Here is a 23,752-nt window from a genome sequence, read left to right as displayed (position 1 = left end):
AAACAGTTACGCACTGGTCTGTGCAGACGGTGGCTCCCGGGCTGATGTCTAGCACGGTCACCAACAGCAGCTTCTGGTGTGTCTGACATTCCGTCCTTCCGCCCCACTGCCCTGGCACGAGGCACTGCATGGCCGGCCTGAGCTAAGACGCCCTGTTTCTATCCTGGGCCTTCCTGGCTGGCTATGGCGCTGGCTCCCAAATGCAGGAAAAGAAAATCCAGTAGCTGGTGCCTCAAGGAAATCCTCGGCCCTGTTCAAGCTCTGAAAGTCAAGGTCAGACTTGAGGCAGGGGTGTGTGGCGTCAGGGTCCCTCACACCAGCTGGCATGCGAGGGGCGGCGGCGCCCGTGGGCTGCGTCCCGCCCTGTGTCCCACACGCAGGGGGCATGTGACGGTGTCTCCCAGCACAGCCACTCGACGCGTCCACGTTACTGCCTGATGCTGCTCTTCAACCACACGCCCTGCTTTTAAGCAATTATGTGGACATTTTATGTCCCGTCATCCGGGCAGCTTCCAATCCACACCTACAAAGGGAATTCCCCGAGCTCCAGACGTGGCGAGGGCTCACGACCGCCCACCAGGAGGCGTGTTCACTCCACACGCAGGGGACCCAGACTGACCACAGGGCTGTTCCGTCAGGTACACGGAGGCCTGAGATTTCAGCTCATTGAGAGCATTACCAGGGACTGGCGCTGTGGCGTAGCGGGGAAAGCTACTGCCTGCAACACCGGCATCCCATGAGGGCACCGGTTCGAGTCCCTGCCGCTCCACTTCCAATCCAGCTCCCAGCTAACGGCCTGGGAAAGCAGTGGAAGATGGCCAAGTGCTTGGGCTCCTGCAACTATACATGAGACCCAGAGGAAGCTCCTGGGGCATGTGTGGAGTGAACAGCCGATGGACGACCTCCGCCCCTCTCTCTCCCTCCCTCTCTGTAAGTCTGCCTTTCAAATAAATGAGGTGATTTAAAAAAGAGTGTGACTGGACCGGCTTCTGGCTCGGACCTTGGTTGCTCTGGTTTAGCTGGGGACGCTCGTTTGTGGGTTTCATTTCTTCTGCTCGCTTGATTCGAAGATACTGGGACCGCTGCCTTGGATCAACGGACCTGGGAAAGTGCCGATGGCCGCAGCTTCCCAACCCACGCTGTAAGCGTCCTGCACGAAGCACACAGGCGACTTCTGGGTGGTCAACTGGACGTCGCTCAGAGCCCGAGCGGTGCGTTTTGTAACTAAAAGGATCCAGCAAAACGTCAGCTGAGTGAGTTTACTGAGAGACAACACAGCAAACCCTACAAAGGACGATGACGACGGCAAGTCAGCGAACACCAGCTGAATTCTCAGAGAAGATGCTGTTTCATTCTCATGCACTTAATATCTGCGTATTCCCAAGCACGGGCGTCCCTGGCCAAGGCGCTGGACCCCGCAGACCGCTGTGCTGGGAGCCGAGATGCCTACCAAAGCCGACAGCGTGCGGGCATCGCTCCTACGAAGAGTACAATCAAGAAGAGGATAAACAAGCGAGCCTTTTCACGGGGACTGACAACGCAAAGGGGGCATAACCTTGAAACACACGATGGGAAACAACACCAGCAGAGCACGGGCAACCCAGCCCCCCAGGGAATGCGAGAGCCGGGATCCCACCGCACCACGCAGCACCAAAAGACAGGAATGTGCCTCCCGGGCGAGGGAGAAGAAGGGGACAGAGACAGAGAGGAGGCAGGACAGACGAGGGAGGAGAAACCGAGCCCAGCCACGCTCCCCCTGCGTGTTTTCAATGCCGGGCTCAGAGCTGCCTTCCAGAGCCGCGAGCCGACCTCCCCGCACTGGGTTCCCTCGTCTCCGGAAGCGCAGCTAACTGGATGATCGATGGTGAAGCCACTTGGGCAGTAGCCAGCCGCTCTCTCCTTCTGTTCTGAGACCTGCATCCAAATCTGAGCCTGTGAAATGGCTTGGGTGATCTTAATTTGACAGTTGTCAACATTTCAAAATCATTGCCAAGTTCAACCAAATGGAAGTCTGATCAGGCCTGGCTGTGCGTGTGCGTGTGTGTGCGCGTGTGTGTGGTGCAGGGCAGAGAGCTGCCAATCCGAGCTGGATGATACACCTGTGTGCCCTTCATCCGTCAAATCCCATTAGCATCTCGCCACATGACGACTTCTGTGGGAGGTGACAGGGAAACAGCACTTCAACTCCAGCAAGTTTGGTCCAGGAAGGAGAAAAATGGGTCCGTGAAAATTTCCGAGTGGTGGATTAAATTAAATGTTGATAAGGAAGGAGAAAATGAATAAGAAACTAAATAAAATTATTGCACAGAACACACACTTTTACATAAACAGGAAATTGAATATAACCACAGACAAAGCAGGTCATGTATTAGTTAATCATTGCATGCATTTTTCAGCACAAGCATGTCAAGTCCGGCAGAATTTGAGGACATTTTAACCAATTCTACATTTGTAGAAAAAGTAGCCATAAAAGTAATGATAATAGTCATCAAAATAAAAAGAATTTAGGAGATTTAACACACACCAGAGGTCTCATTTGAAAATGAAACCCAGCAAATGTGGAGTCACCACAGGGAAGCTTTTGAAATAAAAATGTGACACAAGCCGGCCCTGGCCCCTTCGTTTGGTGAGCGCAGCTGTGGGCCGGGGTCTGCTCCCTTCACCCTGTAACGGCCCCCGCCCGGGATCTGAGGTCACGTCTATGCGTGCAGGATATCAGGAGCGTTTGACATCTTTGTTACCTTGCGTCTGTTTCTCACTATTGGGATGATTGTTTCCCAAAAACGTAAGCCCTACGTAAAAAATCTGGATGTGCAAGTTCAAGACCGTGTGTGATAATATGAGGTCAGAAGGCCGTATTGTTAATATCCAGCCAGCGTTTGTCAAATAAACAAATGGATGACCAGTGGGCACACACAAATCCACAAACAGTTCCACAGAGTGAGAAAAAGTTTGCAAAACCTGGGCTATGCTTTCCTGTTGATACTAAAAATACGTCACCAGCTGAACTACGCAGAGTTCCTAGGTCCCAAAGATATTGCCAGCTGATCCATAATCAGTCCTCTGGAATAAGGAAGCCGAAGTGACTGCCCAGCCTCCCGAGTCACACGCTAGCGGGCCCTGTCCTGAGGGCTCCCCAGACCGCTGTGCCGACCCACGGGCCCCTCTGTCCGGAGACGCGAGAGTTTCCCACGTGGCCACAGGAGGCTGAGTCTGGGCTGCGCGGAGGCTGTGCAGAGTGGCTTCATGTTGGCTTGCGTCTCCATCTTGGGATTCTGTGGCAAGGGCTAAATCAGATTTTGCAGTAGAGCGAGAGAGGTGGGGGCTTCCTCCCGGCCTTTCCCACATTTCAGGCTGATGAGGGGCATCCCAAGAATTGAAGTGGTGGTAGACATCCGGGTGCCCCTCACGGAGGAGTCCCAAACCTCCAGTGAGCACTCCATGGCATGGGGACCAGGGTCACTGCGTGTTAGAAGTGATAGGAGCCCGCACGACCTATTAGTAATCCTACAAATTTCCATAATAATATTATTATTGCTGTAATTATCTTTCTGTGCTGAGATAACTATAGATTTGAAGGTGGCAATAACAAATAATAGAGGAGCTGGTGTGGTGGCATAGTAGGCTAAGCCTCCGCCTATGGTGTTGGTAGCCAATATGGGTGCTGGTTCGAGTCCCGGCTGCTCCTCTTCTGATCCAGCTCTCTGCTATGGCCTGGGAAAGCAGTGGAAGATGACCCAAGTCCTTGGGTCCCTGCACCCACATGGCAGACCCAGAAGTCCCTGGCTCCTGGCTTCAGATTTGCCCAGCTCTGGATGTTACGGCCTTTTGCAGAGTGAACCAGTGGATGGAATAACTTTCTGTCTCCTGTTCTCTCTGTAATTCTACCTCTCAAATAAATAAAAATTTTTAAAAAAAGAAAGAAATCCTAGAGACATCTTGTAGTCTTCACCTGTTGCCCTGAATACAAACATCTCACAAAACTACAGTGTGGGATTGGCACCCGGGTGGCGACCGTGATGTGTCATGACGAGAATATTTCCACTCCCACAAATGTCCCTCCCCCTTTTGCAGCCACACCCATGGCCCCCGAGCCCCCACCGTGTCCTCTGTCCCCAGAAACCACTCACCTAGCTGCCGTTTCTATAATTTTGCCATTTCAAGGACATTATGTCAATGTAGTCAAACAGGAGGGACTTGGAGGAACTGGAGGTGGGTCCAGGCTGCGTTTACCGATGAACCTCGCTTCCTGCTGAGCCGCGGTCCCTGGAGGGAGTGCACCATCAGTGGCTGCAGCCTTCAGCCTTGACCATCTGGCCGCTCTCCGTGTACGGTTACTATGAAGGCAGCTGCGGTAAACATCCACGTGCAGTTTTTGTGTGGAAACAGTTCCATTTCTTGCAGGGAAGCAGAATTCAGTGTGACTTGGACTGCATGGTAAACGTACGTGCAGTTTGTGACGAAACTCGGACGGTCCCAGAGCGGCTGCGCAGTGGGGATGACCTCGCTTCCTCACAGCCTCACCAGGACCAGATGTTGGCACGGTCTCTCTTATTTTTGCCGCTTTGGTAAAGGCAGTGCCCTTTCGCCATGGTTTTAGTTTGTGCCTCGCTGTTGGCCAATGGTGCTAAACACCTTTCCAAGGTGCCCCTGCCCTCAGCGTGCCCTGTTGGGTGCAGTGCCTGTTCAGGATGTTTGCCCGTTTCTATCACACGTCTTCCTGTCTGCTTCCTTATGGAGTTTGCTCCAGCTCCCTGTAGCGTCCCCCTTCCCCTGCCCGTCCACTGGAATATTGTCTGTCCCGAGGGCTGCCAGTTACGCGGGAGGGGGTTTCCTCCTTCCCAGAGGCCCCTTGTCTACCAGGGGTCGCAGGGCCCAGTGATTAGTCTCTGCACCACCTCAGTGATCCACGGGGAGGAGGAGCCTTGTTACCATGGTGATGATAAATGTCCTTCCACTGGGTCCACTCTGACATCAAACCAGGCGGGCCAGGATGGGGGTCCAGTTGCCCCCGGCTGCGTCCACAAAGGGATACAGAGCGGCAGACACCTGCTTTGTCCTGGCTCTGGAGGCGGCAGGTGTGAGATCGAGGCAGCTGTGTGGTCGGGGGTGCTGGGGGCTCTCTTCCTGGCTGTGTCCTCACGTGGCCTCTCCTGTGTGCTTTCTCACTGGGTCCGGGTTCCAGGGTTCCATCCATAGGGCCTCATCTAACCTTAATCTCCCCCTCAAGGCTCCTTCCCTAAGCACAATCACACTGAGGTTAAGGATTCAACAGATGAGCTGGGGGTAGAGACACAGCTCAGTCCACGGCAGCGGTGGACATCTGTGTTCCCCACGCGTCTTCACCAACACAGCCGGGGTGAGACTCACAGCTGCCACACAGCATCTCCGACTCACGCCGGCCAGGACTCGAGCCACCTGCTTACGGACACCCTGGTTCCCCACTGGCGTGGGTGGGGTGAGGACAGGCGCACATGCTTTCTGTAGCGTTGGCTGAATAATTACTGTCTAAGAGCTCCTGTCTTCCCCACTGCCCCCATCCTTCTCTTTGATGAGAGAGAGAGAGCAAGCGAGTGAGCGAGCGAGCAGGTGTGGTTGTGGCTATTGGGTCTGAGCTCGTTGGAGTTTCCTGCTGGCTTCTCCAGCCCCAAGTCTGGAATGTGCTTGGCAGAGGGAGAGTCCAGAGACCCCAAGGCCGTGTTGTTCCTCAGGTCCCCCGGTCACTGTGGAGTCTGCCTTCTCCTGTCTGCCTTGCAGTCTCCTGCATGCTTGGCCACACTTGCTGGCAGGCACAGAGGATTGTCCCAGGAGCAGAAGCCGCCATCAGTGTTTGTGGAAAGTGTCAATCAGTTGTCAGCTTCCCAGGTGTGCTGTGGTCGCTCTCAGGACCTCCTGAGAGCAGCAATCGCTGACGTACCCTTTGATACCTCGGAAAGCTCAGGAGCCGTCTGTCTGCTTCCGTTCCCACCTGAGCCGTCATCAAGCGGTCGTGGGCTTGGCCCTGTTGGGAGACTGTAGCCATGCCGAGCTGTTGTTCAGCCGTCAGTTAGGATCCAACCAGAAAACAGCAGCTGTAGAAGAGACAGACAGGCGTGCAGATGGATACAGAGATTTGCCCTGCACTTGGTGGTGCTGAGACTCGCCCAGTGGGACTGTGGGGCTGGATAACTGACTCAAGTCTGGAGGGCAGGCAGTGAGGACAGGCTGGGATGGCGATGGGAGAGCCGTGGACACAGCTGCTCACTGGAGTCTGGCGTAAGGAGGCCTGAGCCTTCTGGGACAGAGCTCTGCCGAGCAAGCCAGACCCACCAGACGCTCTCCCTTGACGGCACCTGCATCAACCCTTCAGAGCAGGCCTGGATGAGCGTCTGACTGAACAAGTGTGGGGAGGGGTGTGTGCTGGGGAGTGGCGTGGGCGCCCACTTCTGCCCTCATCCAGCCTACATCAGTCGACATATGAGAAGCCTGAGCTAACAATGCGTCACTGGAGAAGTCAACAGGGAAAATTTAAAATTTTTTGTAAGTACTAAAAATGGAAAACACCGCATCAAAACGTATGGGATGTAGCAGCAAAAGCAATAGTAAGAGGAAAGTTTATATGCATCTCACAGGCCTGGAAAACAAGAACAGACCAAACCAAATCTTAGGAGAGAAATAATAAACAGAGAATAAAGAAAAAAAACAGGAATTGTAAACAACACAGAATTTTAATGAAATAAAAGTTGGTTCTCTGAAAAGACAAACAAAGTTGATAAACATTAGCCAAAATAACTAAGACACAAAAGAGACAGGCCACAAATAAATAAGATCAGAAATGAAAAAGGAGATATTACAACTGATTCTACAGAAATACAAGGCTCACTAGAAAATATTATAAACAACTATATGCTAACAAATTGGAAAACCTACAAGAAATGGATAAATTTCTGGAGACATAGTTACCAAAACTGAATCACAAAGACAGAAAACCTGGACAGACTGACGACACATGGTGAGACTGAATCAGCACTAGAGTCTCCCAGCAGAGCAAAGCCCAGCATCGGATGGCTTCGTCCCTGAATTCTGCCAATCCAAAACCCATTCTTCTCCAATTATTCCAGAAACTTGAGAGGGAGGGGACTCTTGCAGACTCATCCCATGAAGCCTGTGTTATTTTGATTCCAAAATCAAAGATACAACAGAAAAGAAAACTATAAACCAATATCCATGGCGAATACACATGCAGAAATTCCTGACCTAATACTAGCAAGTCAAATCCAACAACACATCATAAAATCGTTCAACAAGACCGTACGGGATCTATCCAGGGAAGCAGGGATGGTTCAACATATGCAAATCAATACACATAACACATCACATCAACACAACGAAGCATAGAAATCATATAATTACCTCAATAGATGAAGAAAAGGGCGTTGGCTAAAATATAACACCCATTCATGACTTCAGAAAAACAGCCTTGAGCAAGCTAGGTGTAGCAGAAACCCATCCCAACACAACGAACGCTGTGTATGACAAACCCACCCCAACATCTCGTTGAATAGGGAAACTGAGCGATTCCTCTGCGATCACGAACCAGACAAGGATGTCCACTCTCACCCCTCACTCAATATCTTACTCAATACTTTTATTCTGGAAGTCTTAGCCAGAACCATTAAAGAGAAGGAAATAAAAGGTTTGGGGCCAGTACTGTGGCATAGAAGGGTAAGCCTGCGGTGCCAGCATCCCAAATGGGTGCTGGTTCATGTCCTGGCTGCTCCTCTTTGGATCCAGCGCTCTGCTGTGGCCTGGGAAAGCCGTGGAAGATGGCCCAAGTGTATGGGCCCCTGCACCCACATGGGAGAGCTGGAAGAAGCTCCTGGCTCCTGGCTTTGGATCAGCACAGCTCTAGCCATTGTGGCTATTTGGGGAGTCAACCAGAGAATGGAAGACCTTTCTCTCTGTCTCTCTCTCTCTCTGCCTGTAACTCTGCCTCTCAAATAAATAAATTTTTAAAAAATATTTTTAAAAGGATTATTTAAAACAAGAAATGAAGGCTTACAAATAGGAATAGAAGAAGTCAAGTTATTCCTGTTCAGAAGTGGCAAGATTTTACATATGGAGGAAAAAAATACTCCACCAAAAAACTATTAGAACTGGCAAGTGAATTCAGCAAGGTTGCAGGAAACAAAATAAATACACAAAAATCATTAGCATTTTTATACATCAACAAAGGACTCACAGATAAGGTATTCTCATTTGCAATAGCTACAAGAAATTTGAAGACCTTCAAATATTGTGAAAGACTTCTACAAGGAAAATTACAAAACACTAATGAAAGAAATTGAAGATACATACAAAAAATTGAAAGACATCTCATATTCATGGACTGAAAGAATTCATATTATTAAAATGCCCATATTACCCAAAGCAGTCTATATATTCAATGCAATCTCCATCAAAATGCCAATGACATTCTTTACAAAATTGGGAAAAAAGATCCTAAAATTCCTATCAAAATACAAAAGACCCAAATAGGCACCGCAATCTTCATTAATAACAACAAAGTTGGAGGCATCACAGTACCAGAACTCAAGACATAATACAGTGCTGTTGTCACCAAAACAGCATGATACTGGCACAAAAATAGACAGACAGACCAATGGAAGAGAAAATCAGAATGAACTCACGCATCCATAGCCAGCTCACTTTGCAAAGGAGCTAAGAAAACTGCCTGGACCAAGTACAGTGTCTGTAAAAAAGGGTGCTGGGGAACTGGGTTTCCAAAGGCGAGGTCTGAAACCAGACCCTACCTTGAGCAAAATATAAAAATCAATGCAAAATGGATCTTTATTTAAGACCTAAAATTATAAAAATACTATAAGAACATGTAGGGAAAACATTCTAAGATATTGGCATAGGCAACAGTTTCTCTGGATAAGACCCCAAAAGCACAGGGAATGAAAGCAAAAATGGACAAGTGGGATTTCATCACGCTGAGAAGTTCTGCACATCAAGGAGGCATCTACAACAAGAAGAGAACACCAACAGGACGAGAGAAGGGCCGGCGCCGCGGCTCACTTGTTAATCCTCCGCCTGTGGTGCAGCTTCCCATATGGGCGCCAGTTCTGTCCCGGTTGCTCCTCTTCCAGTCCAGCTCTCTGCTGTGGCCCGGGAGGGCAGTGGAGGATGGCCCAAGTACTTGGGCCCTGCACCCCATGGGAGACCAGGAGGAAGCACCCAGCTCCTGGCTTTGGATCGGCACAGCGCCGGCCGTGGTGGTCATTTGAGGGGTGAACCAACGGAAGGAAGACCTTTCTCTCTGTCTCTCTCTCTCACTCTCTAACTGTGTCAACTTAAAAAAAAAATAAAATAAAAAGAATAAGAGAAAACGTTTGCAAACTATGCATCTGATGAAAGGTTAATATCCAAAATATACAAAGAACTAAAAAATGTAACAATGACAAGAGGAACAATCCAATTCAAACGGACAATGGCTGTAAATAGATATTTATCTTTTTTAAAAAAGATTTACTTATTTATTTGAAAGGCAGAATTACAGAGAAGCAGAGGGAGAGAGAGAGGAAAGAGAGAGAGAGAGAGGTCTTCCATCCGCTGTTCACTCCCCAAATGGCTGCAACAGCCAGAGCTGGACCAATCCGAAGTCAGGAACCAGGAGCTTCTCCACGTCTCTCAAGGGGGTGCAGGGGTCCAAGGACTTGGGCCATCTTCTACTGCCTCCCCAGGCCATACCAGAGAGCTGGATTGGAAGAGGAGCAGCTGGGACTCAAACCAGTGCCCATATAGGATGCCGGCACTGCAGGCGGCGGTTTTATCTGCTCTGCCACAGCATCAGCAAAATAGACATTCTTCAAAAGAAGAAAATAAAGGGCCAACAAAAGCATGAGAAAAAATGCATAGCATCACTGGCTGTCAGGGAAATGCAACTAAAAACCCCAGTGAGGCATCATCTCTTCCCACCTAGAAAGGCTATTATCGGGGCCGGCGCTGTGGGGCAGTGAGCTAAGCCTCCGCCTGCAGAGCCAGCATCTGTATGGGCACCAGTTTGAGTCCCAGCTGCTACATTTCCTGTCCAGCTCTTGCTATGGCCTGGGGAGCAGTGGAGGATGCCCCAAGTGTTTGGGCCCCTGCACCCATGTGAGAGACCCAGAGGAGGCGTCTGGCTCCTGGCCTCGGATCGGCTCAGTTCTGGCTGTTACAACCATTTGGGGAGTGAACCAGCAGGTGGAAGAATTCTTTCTATCTGCCTCTGCGTCTCTGTAACTCTGCCTTTCATATACATAAATCTTAGAAGAAGAAAAAGAAAGATTATTATTAAAAGACAAAAAAATCACAAATGTTGATGAGATTGTGCAGAAAAATTAACCCTAAAACAGTGTTGCTGCAATTGTAAATTAGAGCAGCCTTTATGGAGAACTAAATAAGATTCTTGAAAAACAAACAGATCTCACTTCTGGTATCTCACTTCTGGAGATGCAACCAAAGGCAATGAACCAGAATTTGAAAGAGATACCTGCAGGGTCAGCATTGTGGCGTAGTGGCTAAAGCCTCCTCCTGGGATGCCGACATCCCTTATTTAAGGCCCCAGTTTGAGTTCTGTCTGATGGCTTCTGATCCAGCTCTTTGTTAATGTGCCTAGGAAAGCAGTGGAAAATGGTCCAAGTGCTTGGGCCCCTGACAGCCACGTGAGAGACCCAGAAGAAGCTCCTGGCTCCTGGCTTCAGCCTGGCCCAGACCTGGCCATTGTGGCCATTCAGGGAATAAGCCAGCAGATGGAAGATCTCTCTCGCTCGCTCGCTCGCTCACTGCAACTCTGCCTTTCAAACAAATGAAATAATACTTAAAAATTATATAAAAGGCCAGCGCCACGGCTCACTAGGCCAATCCTCCTCCTGCAGCGCCGGCACACCGGGTTCTAGTCCCGGTCGGGGCGCCGGATTCTGTCCCGGTTGCCCCTCTTCCAGGCCAGCTCTCTGCTGTGGCCAGGGAGTGCAGTGGAGGATGGCCCAAGTGCTTGGGCCCTGCACCCCATGGGAGACCAGGAGAAGCACCTGGCTCCTGCCATCGGATCAGCGCAGTGCGCTGGCCGCAGCGGCCATTGGAGGGTAAACCAACGGAAAAAGGAAGACCTTTCTCTCTGTCTCTCTCTCACTGTCCACTCTGCCTGTTAAAAAATAAAAAAAAATTATATAAAATAATTCTTAAAAAAACACCTGCACTCCCATCTTTATGGCAGCACTACTCACAATGTCAAAAATATGCAATCAACTTAGATGTCGATCAGCGGCTGAGTGCATAAAGAAGATGTGGCATATACGCACAATGAAATATTATCCAGTCATCACAAAGAGTGGAATTTGGGTATTTGTTTTAAAAAGGATGGAATTGGAGATCATTCTGTTAAACAAAATAACCAGCCAGAAAAGCAAACACTGCGTATGTGGAAGGAAATTCTCCTATGTGGAAGTTTATGTGGATTCAATGTGAATCTGAAATAGTGATTACTAGAGCCCGGGGTGGGGGGGGGGCTGGATAAGGGAACCACAGTCAGGTGAGGGTGAGGGCGCCGGGCCTGCTGCTGTCTGCAGCAAAGACAGTGGAAGGGCTAATGCCTGGTGGGGCTGGTTTCTGCTGCCAGTGTATAGACATAAAAGGTACGAGCATTTTGTTTTAATCCAACATTTAAAAATAAATTTAAGAATTTTTGTGCCACATAATCCTATATTTAATTCAAAAGAAAACAAACAAGCAACCCCACCACTGTGGGTGAAGGAGCAGGCACATGCCAGGGAGCTGCTGGTGCACACCGACTCACACCACACACCAGGGGCTGCTGGTGCACACCAACTCCCACCACACACCAGGGGGCTGCTGGTGCACACCGACTCCCACCACACACCAGGGGGCTGCTGGTGCACACCGACTCCCACCACACGCCGGGGGGGAGCTGCTGGTCCACACCAACTCCCACCACACACCGGGGGGCTGCTGGTGCACACCGACTCCCACCACACGCCAGGGGGCTGCTGGTGCACACCAACTCCCACCACACACCGGGGGGGAGCTGCTGGTGCACACCGACTCCCACCACACACCGGGGGCTGCTGGTGCACACCGACTCCCACCACACACCGGGGGCTGCTGGTGCACACCGACTCCCACCACACACCGGGGGGGAGCTGCTGGTGCACACCGACTCCCACCACACACCGGGGGGGAGCTGCTGGTGCACACCAACTCCCACCACACACCGGGGGGGAGCTGCTGGTGCACACCGACTCCCACCACACACCGGGGGCTGCTGGTGCACACTGACTCCCACCACACACCAGGGGCTGCTGGTGCACACTGACTCCCACCACACACCGGGCGCTGCTGGTGCACACCGACTCCCACCACACACCGGGCGCTGCTGGTGCACACCGACTCCCACCACACACCGGGGGACTGCTGGTGCACACCGACTCCGAACACATGCGGGGCGGCTGCTGGTACACACAGACTCCCACCACACCCCAGGGGGCTGCTGGTACACACAGACTCCCACCATGCTCCTCCCACCTCTTTCATCAGAGATACAACATGCACCATGCCACTGGTTCCATGCTCATTTCCTCAAAACAGCCTCTTGTAGGTCTGTACCCCAAAGAGTTAAAAACAGGTACTGCAGCCAGCACACGTGTGCACGTGCTCACGGCAGCGTCATTCAAGTAGAGACCGCCTGTGTGTGCACTGGGGATGAGCGGATACAGACGCTGTCGTGTGCGCAGACAGGGGAGCAGCGTCCAGGCATAAAGGAATGGGGGAGGGACCCGGCAGCATTAGCTAACTGGAACAATCCAGACACAAGGCCCACACACGGTGAACGTGAAATCCGCAGACAAAAAGGCAGAGGAGCGGGCTCAGGGCTCAAGGAGCGCAGACAAGGCGGGAGCCTGCCAGCGGGCGCCAGGCGTCCTCCTGGGTCCTCACGGGGAGACTAAACGGAGGTGACAGCTCGGCGTTGAGAACTTGCTGGATGCCACTGACACGCGTACGTCACAGTGGTCGGTTGGCGGTGATGAATACAGACGTGCGGTTTCTAAAGCTCTCACCGAGGAGAATGTGCCCAGGGGAAGAACGCCCTCAGCCAGCGCTGCTACACGGTGGGTTAAGCCCTCGCCTGTGACGCCGGCGTCCTACACGGGCTCTGGCTCCAGCCCCAGCTGCTCCACTTCTGATCCAGCTCCCTGCTAATGTGCCTGGGAAAGCAGCAGAGGATGCCCCGAGTGTTTGGGCCCCTGCACCCACATGGGAGACCCATATGGGGTTCCTGGCTCCTGGTTTTGGCCTGGCCCAGCCAAGTCTTGCAGGCATTTGTGGAGTGAACCAGTTGATGGACAGTTCTCATTTTCTCCCTCCCTCTTTCTCTCTCCCTCTCCCACCCCCCCCCACATACTCCCTCTCTTCCTCCTTCTCTTCCTCCCTCTCTCAGTAACTCTGCCTTTCAAATAAATAGATAATCTTTTAAAAAAGAATAAGGGGGGTTGTATTGCGTCCCAGCTGCTCCACTTCCAATCTAGCTCCCTGCTAATGGCCTGGGAAAGCAGTGGAATTTGGCCCACACGCTTGGTCCCCTGCGCCCATGTGGGAGACCCAGAAGAAGCTCCTGGCTCTTGGATTCAGCCTGGCTCAGCCCTGGCTGTCGTGGACATTTGGGGAGTGGACCAGCAGATGGAAGATTCTCTCTCTCTCTCTCTCGCTCTCGCTCTCGCTCTTGCTCTCTCTCCCTCTCTCTCTGCCTCCCCCCTTCCTCCCTCTCTCTGTAACTCTAGCTTTCAAATAAATAAAATAAATTTAAAAATAATGAGAAAGTGTTCCCAGCGGCCCCGGCTGCCCCGGCTGTGCAGGCCCAGCCTTTACATACACAGACTCTCAGTCACTGGGTCCAGGGCCTACAGACAGCTGACGAGAGGACCCCAGGGAGCCAGACAAGCGGGGGGGGGGGCATGCTCTCCGGTGCGGCACCTCCTCACCTGCTTATCTTGCTTCTGTCTGATAAATAAAGGCAGGGCATGGTGCACTTCTGGGAATGGTCATGATTTAACAAGGAAATAAGTGCGCCCACGCTCCCTGTCTATCCGCTCACTACAACCTGATGCCCAGAAGTGCAGAGAGTGCAGTTTAGACCAAAAGGACTCAGCGGGAGGAAGCCAGGTGCCTCTCCCGGCTCCTCCTCACCGAGGCTATCCCTGGTCTCCTGTCCACCAGGAGGCTGGGCAGGGAGCAGCTCTGACTCCAGCAAGAGGCAGCAGCGGTCGCTGGAAGAGGGGTCAGGTCAGGGGTCCAGAGAGAAGAGGTGGGAGAGGGAGGCCACCACAGGGCAGTCCCCATGAGAAGGAGGCTCAGAGGCTCTGTCACGTGTGGTGAGGGCACGAGCCTGGGACGCTGTACCCCCAGGCTGGGGTAGCCCCCATTCCACAGCAAACCCGGCTGTGGCGGGAGCACGGGGCAGCCCGCTGCACCCTCCAGCAGCTCCCTGCAGGTGGAAGATGACGGGGCACAAGGGCCATGAAAACAGGCGCAAGCCCAGCTTTAGGGCGTGTCCTGAGGCCCGGGACGGGGAAATCTAAGGAAGACAGAGGAGTGGCCCTGGGGACAGAGATGGCTGCCCTGGAGCTCTGCTCTCCCGGGGGTCTGCCTCTTCGCTGGAGGACAGAGTGAGACAAAGGCTCACAGGCCTGCTCAGGCCCCGTTCCCAGCAGGACTGCCCTGTGCCACACCAGCCACCCCCGACAAAGGAGACGTGGGTGTTCCCACCCGACCCTTGGGCAGCACGTCCCCGGGCTTACCAGGACTCGCTATTCCTACAGCCTTCTCTACAGGGACTCAAGTTTTACTATGACTTTTTGTTTATTATTTATTTCATTTCCCAGGTGCTTTGATTGGGATGGGAAATTCTGTGACCCTCCCAACCAGGTCAGAAGCCAGAGGTCATCTCAGCCACTCTCGACAGCACCAGCCACTTGTCACCACGTGGGACGTGCACAGCCACGGTCTATGCCAAGGACTCTGATGTAGAGAGAGTGGGGACTGTTTCCCTAGCTCTGAGGAAGGGAATTGAGGAAACAGGTTCTGCACTCATGAAGGGCAGATTTCTGCTATTGATAAAAAGAGTTCATGCACACATCCTCAAACCGCATGAGCAGATAGGCAATCTCACTGAGAGAGACCAGTTACAGAAAAGGCCTCTGTTCTCCCCGGGTCACGAGAGAGGAGAAAAGTCCACCCACTTCCCAGGGTCTTCACACTTACTGTCCTGTTCCAAGTGCTCCCTCCGCCACCTTTAATTCTCACAATCACTCCACCAATCAGCCGGTTTGAATCTCATTTGACAGAGACAGAGAACCTGCCCAAGGTCTCACAACTCGTGTTTTTATTTGCCCATACCTGCACTTAGGTAGCAGTATTCTTCGAATAATAGGAAAGTAAACAGGCCGTCGCCACGGCTCACTAGGCTAATCCTCCGCCTGAGGCGCCGGCACTCTGGGTTCTAGTCCCGGTTCGGGCGCCGGATTCTGTCCCGGTTGCCCCTCTTCCAGGCCAGCTCTCTGCTGTGGCCCGGGAGTGCAGTGGAGGATGGCCCAAGTGCTTGGGCCCTGCACCCGCATGGGAGACCAGGAGAAGCACCTGGCTCCTGGCTTCGGATCGGCGCAGCACACCAGCCATAGTGGCCATTTGGGGGTTGAACCAGCAGAAGGAAGACCTTTCTCTCTGTCTCTCTCTCTGTCTAACTCTGCCTGTCAAAAAAAAAAAAAAATAGGAAAGTGAACAAAACAGCTATGCCTTGCTAGGACCCCATGCTGATAACAGTGTGGATTACAATCTTTGAAACTAAAAATTTAACACTGCTACTTTTTCTTCCACTTAGGTATCTCATTCTACACTAAGTGTGTGTATTTATTTTATTTTATATCACTGATCAAAGTGAATACTGGCTTTTTAAAGACTTATTTATTTATCTGAAAGAGTTACAGAGAAGGAGATGGGGCCAGTGCTGTGGTGCAGCGAGTTAAAGTCCCAGCCTGCAACACTGACATCCCACATGGGCACCAGCATGAGTCCCGGCTGCTCCACTTCCAACCCAGCTCTCTGCTGTGGCTTGGGATAGAAGCAGAAGATGGCCCAAGTCCTTGGGCCCCTGCACTCATGTGGGAGACCTGGAAGAAGCTCCTGGCTCCTGGCTTTGGATCAGCCCAGCATCTGGGGAATGAACCAGTGGATGGAAGACCTTTCTCTCTGTCTCTCCCTCTCTGTGTCTGTAATCTATTTTCAAATAAATAAATGAAATCTTTTAAAAAGAGAGAGAAGGACAAAGAAAAAGGGAGGGAGAGAAAGAAAGAGAGAATCTTCCATCCACCAGTTCACTCCCCAAATGGCCACAATGGACAGGGCTGAGTGAGGCTGAACCCAGGAGCCAGGAGCTGCATCTGGGCCTCCAGATGCAGGGGCCCAAGCACCTGAGCCATCTCCTGGTGTTCTCTTTTGAGAAACCTGAATCTAAGTTGTCAGATTTAATTACACATTTGCTTGTTTTGGTTCTCAAACAAGCTGTATTGATTTTTCTCCATCTCTAGATTTGCATTAAGAAAATAGATCATAAAGAAGACAGAATAAGAAATATTTACAGCACCTAAAACATGCAAAAAAATAAAATAAAATACAAGGGACTCCAGGTTGATGAGAAAAAAAAAGCAGAAGTGCAATGGAATTAACTAAGACTTCCAGAAATGAGGTCAAATGGCACAAAATTTATAAAAGTATATTCAATTGTACCAATAATTAAAAAACTAAAATGAGATCATGAATTCAGCTTCTGGTAATGATAGAGTAGCTTGTACTCAGATAATCTCTTACAGATAAGAAGTATAAACCCTGGGAAAATATTAAAACTACATAATTAGAGATTGATAGAAAGAAGGCAGAAACTGGAAAGGAGCCAGCCTTTGAGAGGGGGGACAGCACAGGAACAATGTGGATTATGTGGCTTTTCACGGAGTGCACACAGCCATCCGAGTAGGGTGAGGCCCCTGTGTCATAGGCCAAAAGGCAGGTAACACAGCCTCGCGGGGTCAGAGTACAAAACATGGGGCCAGCAGGGCGCCAGGCAGTGACAGGAAAAACCACGGCAAGGACATGCACATGGGGCTCCAAGCCCAGCTGTGGGCCCTGACCACATCCTCAGCTGGCTCCCAACTGACACATGCAAAAGGGAAGCCCCAGATCACTGGTAGAAAACGGGAGCTGTCCGAGAGGTTTCCGCCGGTGCCCGGCACAAGCAAGACAGGGTCCGCAGCTTGATTTTAGCCAGGTTAATTGATTGCTGTGATATCATCTAAAGGAATGTAAGAAAATCCAGTTTCTGTAATACCCACACTTTCAAGCACACAATCAACAATTAGTAGACAAGCAAAAAAACAAGGATGATAGTCAAGAGAAAAAGCAGTCAATCAAAAATGACCCCTAGATGGACTAAATGTTGGAATCAGCTGAAAATGACTTCAAATAAGACATAATAAATATATGCAAAAGCTTGAAGGAAAATGTGGTAATACTACATGAAAAAATTAAAAAGCATGACAGATAATAGAAACCATTAAAACAAGAACCAGTGGGAATTCTAGAACTAAAAGCTCCATAGCTGAAACAAACGTGACAGAATATGGTCAAGCAGAGCAGAACCCCCAGTAAACTGGAAAGTGGATTGATACAATGAAGCAATCCGAAGAACAGAAAATAGAAGGGGGAAACACAGTGTCCCAAAAACCTCAGGGAGAATGTTAAGTGTTCTAACTCACATGTCACTGGAATTCCAAAAGGCAGAACCAGAAAAAAATTAAGTAAAAATTATGACATTTTCCAATTTTAGGATGCATACAAACTTCCTGATTTGAGATCCTCAGTAAACACCCAGAAGGAGAAATGCAAAAGAAAAAAAGACACATTCCATACAGGAAGCATCGATGTTAATTATATTTACCTACTGGTAGAAAAAAAACAGAGGTGATGTAGCAACATCACCAGGGGCCTAAAAGAAACAGCCCTGAAGTCTTGATTAAGCACAAGTACTCTTCAGAAATAAACACAAGGGCCGGCGCCGCGGCTCACTAGGCTAATCCTCCACCTAGCGGCGCTGGCACACCAGGTTCTAGTCCCGGTTGGGGCGCCGGATTCTGTCCCAGTTGCCCCTCTTCCAGGCCAGCTCTCTGCTGTGGCCAGGGAGTGCAGTGGAGGATGGCCCAAGTGCTTGGGCCCTGCACCCCATGGGAGACCAGGAAAAGCACCTGGCTCCTGGCTCCTGCCATTGGATCAGCGCGGTGCGCCGGCCGCAGCACGCCGGCCGCGGCGGCCATTGGAGGGTGAACCAACGGCAAAGGAAGACCTTTCTCTCTGTCTCTCTCTCTCACTGTCCACTCTGCCTGTCAAAAAAAAAAAAAGAATCAAAAAAAAGAAATAAACACAAAACAGAAGTGGCTGTTTCCTTCTCAAGAGAGGCTAAATAACTTGTTCCAAGCTGAACACAAATGACATCAGAGGGATCCGTAAGAAGGAAAGAAGAACAGGCTAAATGGTGATCACATGGGTACTGTTGAACGTCACAATTGTATTTCCTAGTTTATTTAAGACAAACGACTATAGAAACATATAGCAGCACGTAGTGGATGTGAAGACACACACAGCTGTAACATCTCGGCTGTGTCACTGTTTACGCAGTAAGAAAGGTACAACTGGAGCGGTCCTTTCGTCACATTCTCTGTGCTGACCCGCAATGCATTCTTCGTCTCTCCCCTTGGGGAAATGCATTAACGCATTTCAGAAGCAGACCGTGCAGTTCTTGTGATGTAGCCTGGAACAATACACAGACGTCGTGGATGGGAGATAACAGTGCTCGCGGCAACAGCGCTGGAGACTGAAACATCAGCAACAGCAAAGCCAGGAGCAGGGAGGAAAGCCACAGGTGCTCCAGTGCAGGGGTGGCGGCACATCCAGCCCGTGCTGTGGCTGTCCCCATGGACGCCCCGCATTCTAGACACACAGGACGAGGCAGGGCCCTGTGGTCCAACCACCGAACACTACAGCCAGTCCCGGGGTGCCAAATGGGCCATCCCTCGCCACCGCACAAGTGTCACCAACAAGCACACTTGCACCAGCAACGCTGCCCGGTGGTAGCTGAAAGACAGGGACCACCAGGGAGGGGTTTTGTGGGCAGGGGACAGGGACCTTCTCTCCAAACCAACACATGCTTTTTTTGCATTTATTTTATTTATTTGAAATACAGAGTTCAGAGAAACAGGGAGAAACATAGAGGGATCTTCCATTGGCTGTTTCACTCCTCAAATGGCTGCAACAACAGGGGCTGGGCCAGGCCCAAACCAGTGCAGGGGCCCAAGTGCTTGGGCATCTTCCGCTGCCTTCCCAGGCTCATTAGCAGGGAGCTGGATTGGAGTGAAGCAGCCAGGACTCGAACCAGCGCCTTACGCTGGCTCCAACACATTTTCAAACCTGCCCCGAAGCAAATGTCCAATCCCAATGAAACAATTCCCATCTGCAGAGATAAGTTTTAACCTCAACTGAAGCAAGAAAGCAGAACATGTTTCATGGGAGAGAGAGGGAGAGGGAGAGAGGGAGAGGGAGACAGAGAGGGAGATAGAGAGAGAGGGAGGGAGAGGGAGACAGAGAGGGAGATAGAGAGAGAGGGAGAGGGAGATAGAGAGGGGGAGAGAGAGAGAGATGGAGAGAGAGGAAGGAAGAGAGGGGAGAGGGAGGGAGAGAGGAAGAAGGAGAGAGGGAGAGGGAGAGAGGGAGAGAGAGACAGGGAGAGAGGGAGAGAGGGAGGGAGAGGGAGACAGAGAGGGAGAGAGAGAGAGACAGAAAGGGAGAGAGAGAGAGATGGAGAGAGAGAGGGAGGGAGGGAGGGAGGGAGAGAGAGAGGAAGAGGGGGAGACAGAGAGGGAGAGAGAGAGAGACAGAGATGGAGAGAGAGAGAGGAAGGAAGAGAAGGGACAGGGAGGGAGGGAGGGTGGGAAAGACTCAAGGAAGGTCAAGCAGCACTCCAGACTTGTTCTAACAAATGCCGAGCCCCAGGACGTAGGATTGTAACACACTGAAGCCCCGGCGTTTCTGCAAAATGTCCCCTCTCCCATTCTTCTTCAAAAACAACGCCATTATTGAAGTAGTTTTACATATCATAAAGCGTATGCACTTCAAGTGTACAATTCAATGGTTTTAGTAACTAGTAACTTTATGGAGTGGTGCAACCATCGGCATAAATTAGTTTTAGAACATTTTTATCCCTCCAATAAGATCGCCCACCCCTATTCGCAGTTAAGACTCATTCTCTCCCAGCCTCAGGCAACCGCTAACCTACTTTCCAGCTCTATAAATTTGGCTTTTCTAGACACATTACATAAATGGAATCAATCAATATGTGGTCTTTTGTGGCTGGCACTGTCCACGTGCCGTGTTCTTGACGCCCATCCGTGACGCAGCCTGTGTCAACAGTTCATGCCTTGTAGCTGAGAGGCACTTAGGCTGCTTCCAGGTGGAGCTATTTTAAAATAATAGCGCCACGAACACTCACGTCCAGGTGCTTCTGTGGACACGCAGCCCATCTTTCTTACACTGAGCAGTCTACGAGCGGAACTGCCGGATCTTGCGGTAGTTTTCTGGTTTTGTTTAATTTTTGAGACGCTCCCAAACTGCTTCCCCAAGTAGAAAACATCCTTTCCACTTTGCATCCTTAGGAGTCACGTTGCTCCGCACCCTCATCAATATTCGTTATCTGTCTCATTTATTACAGCCTTGGTAGCAGCTGGGAAAAGTCATGCAGGCTTTCATCCACACTCCTCTAATGGCTGCAGACACCCAGCGTCTTCCCGCGCTTCGTCATGATTGCATTTACCTTCTTTGATGAAACATCTGTTCACGGCTTTGTCCATTTTGTGACTGAGTTATTCATCTTTTTCTTACTGAATTTTAAGAGTTTTTTTATTTTTTGGCAAATTCTCGATACAAGTCCTTTATCAGAAAAGATGTGTGTTTTGCAAATATTTTCTCTAAGTCTGTTGCTCGCCTTCTGATTTTCTTAGTGGCGTCTCTGGAAGTGAAAAGACCTAATCTGCCCACTGGTTTTCTTTTATGATCCGTGCTTTTGATGTTGTATCTAAGAAATCTTTGCCTGTATCAATGTCTTAAACATTTTCTCCTAGGTTTCCTTCTAGGTTGTCATGTTTTAGCCCTGACGGTTAAGTCCACGATCTGTTTTGTTTGAGTCTCCTAAGTTCAGCATATTTGCATATGGTGTCAAACTGTGCCACCCCCTTTCCCTCAAATCAGTGCCACTGCACCTTTGTCAAAAGTAATTGGCAGCTGGTGCCACGGCTCATTAGGCTAATCCTCCTCCTGCGGCGCCAGCACCCCGGGTTCTAGTCCCGGTCGGGGCACCAGATTCTGTCCCGGTTGCACCTCTTCCAGTCCAGCTCTCTGCTGTGGCCCAGGAGTGCAGTGGAGGATGCCCAAGTGCTTGGGCCCTGCACCCCATGGGAGACCAGGAGAAGCACCTGGCTCCTGGCTTCGGATCGACACAGTGCACCAACCACAGAAGCCATCTGTGGAGTGAACCAGCGGAAGGAAGACCTTTCTCTCTGTCTCTCTGTCTCTCTCACTGTCTAACTCTGCCTGTCAAAAAAAAAAAAAAAGTAATTGGCTATAAATACAGAGCTTTTAGTTCTGGACTCTCAATTTGTTACATTATCATACAGACGCTTAGATTTGCTTATCAATCTTTAAAAAAAAAAACTCTGCTGAAATTTGTAATGAACAAGTCGATTTAATCTCCAATCCATGAACGTGGAGTGTCTCCCACTCGCTTAGATCGTGCACTTACTCGGCAGCTCTGTCACTCTCACTGTACAACCCTCACACTCCTCTTGTTAGACTGAGTCCTGACTATTCTGTTTATTCTCTGGGACGCTGCTGTGAACAGCAGCTCATTGTAATCCCGTCTTCTGTATGTGGAACACAATTCTTCTTACACTGAACTTGGGTCCTGAGCCCTTGATGCCTCTATTGGCTATTTCTCACAGCTTGCGTCTCTCACTCTTCTGCCCACCACAAGTCCAAGAAGGTCCTCACTGACGATTCCAGAAACTGTACCCTCCCCCCCCCACCCCGCATTCTGTGCTGCTGACTGAGTGCGGAAGAATAAAGAATCATTCAGAGAGAATCACCTAAGACTAGCATGTGAAAGAACTTACCAGGCCAGCACATCTGATCAGTCCACAGTCTCCTCCAATCGCAAGGTCTCTGTGCACAACCCCAGATTATTTGTTCTGAGGTGATATTACACATACTTTGCAGATCGTGAAAGTACGTTTCTGCAGAGTAGAGTCAGCTTGCATTATTCCAAAACAAAGACCCAGGGCACAGAACCTCAGCTCGAGTGTGCAGACCGCACCGGGAGGGACCACGTGCAGAGGCAGAATCTGATTGGACTTTGCAAAGCAGAGCGTCTCAGCCTGAAGCTTCTAACACGCTCGGATATGCAAGTTTGGGATACTGTACAGTGGGAAGTTCCACCAATAAATTCCGAGATGTCCTTAAAATAAAGCAGCACAAGGACTGACTCACCGTGAGGGACCGAGGTTCAGTCAAAGTGTAAATGTTCTCCTGACACGATTTGGATGAAGCAGCTCCTTCCCTCCTCGCAGACTGGCGAGAAGCAGCAATCCGGTCACAAGACAAGTTTATTCCTAACCCACTGAGGGCGCTGCATCTGACGCCAGCTTGTAAATGTCCAGTGGACGCCCTGAACGGCCGAGCCGACTAGATGTCCACCCCCGAGGATGCAGATCGTGGGCGGGTCGAAGCATCGCTGAGCGTCACCCAAATGCCTGACAGAGAAGCCTCACAGACATGCCTCTGCCCCTGTGGTCTGACGGAGGAGCCGCCTTCCCTGGTTCCTTAAATCCACTCCCACAGAGCGGAAGGGAAGGTTTGGCTGCGGCCTTTCACGTGGGTGCCACTGAGCTGGCCAAAGCACCACTGTCTACTTCGGTCGGAGAGGGTAGCAGAGCCCATGGCCCCACGTGTCTGGATCCCACCCCCGTCCCACTCCATCAGCTCCGTCCCAGGTCTCAAAAGTAAACGCCGGGAGGGTGGGGGGGTGGCTTGTTTTGTCGCCATTTGGGAAGAGCGTGGATCTAGGCACTAAGAAAAATGTGCAAAGAAAACCCAACGGAAACTGAAAGCTGGGGCTATCGCTAGGCATGGAAAGGGAACCCGGGCGAGGAGCAATGGTGGAGCTGGGACACGGCTGAGCAGGAGGCGGCCTGTGCCCCTCCGTGTCGGCGCTGTCTCGCACCCCGTGTTCCCCACAGTCACCCGTGCCCCTCCGTGTTGGCGCTGTCTCACACCCCTGTTCCCCACAGTCACCCGTGCCCCTCAGTGTCGGCGCTGTCTCACACCCCACATCTCCACAGTCACCTGTGCCCCTCCATGTCGGCACTGTCTCGTACCCCTGTTCCCCACAGTCACCCGTGCCCCTCCGTGTCGGCGCTGTCTCGCACCCCTGTTCCCCACAGTCACCCGTGCCCCTCCGTGTCGGCGCTGTCTCACACCCCTGTTCCCCACAGTCACCCGTGCCTCTCTGTGTCGGTGCTGTCTCGCACCCCACATCTCCACAGTCACCCAGGCCCCTCTGTGTTGGCGCTGT

At 51.0% G+C, this 23,752-nt stretch overlaps 1 protein-coding gene across 10 annotated transcripts in view; it reads right to left on the bottom strand.

The window, feature by feature from the left end:
* Window positions 1–23,752, bottom strand: part of ZNF516 (zinc finger protein 516) — a 162,995-nt gene that overhangs the window by 11,662 nt on the left and 127,581 nt on the right. The window contains exon 5 of one of the 10 annotated variants that reach the window (XM_070049861.1): window positions 4,131–6,071. The exons of the other annotated variants lie outside the window; for them this stretch is intronic. Within the exon in view, the coding sequence (XP_069905962.1) occupies window positions 6,043–6,071 (29 nt within the window). The 3' untranslated portion in view covers window positions 4,131–6,042. The remainder of the gene's footprint in view (window positions 1–4,130; window positions 6,072–23,752) is intronic. 10 annotated transcript variants of the gene reach the window in all.

Source organism: Oryctolagus cuniculus, chromosome 10 (assembly GCF_964237555.1).
Source record: "Oryctolagus cuniculus chromosome 10, mOryCun1.1, whole genome shotgun sequence".
NCBI lineage: Eukaryota > Metazoa > Chordata > Mammalia > Lagomorpha > Leporidae > Oryctolagus > Oryctolagus cuniculus.
Note: the sequence above shows the minus strand (reverse complement) of the source record. Positions and strands in the feature narration are given on the sequence as shown.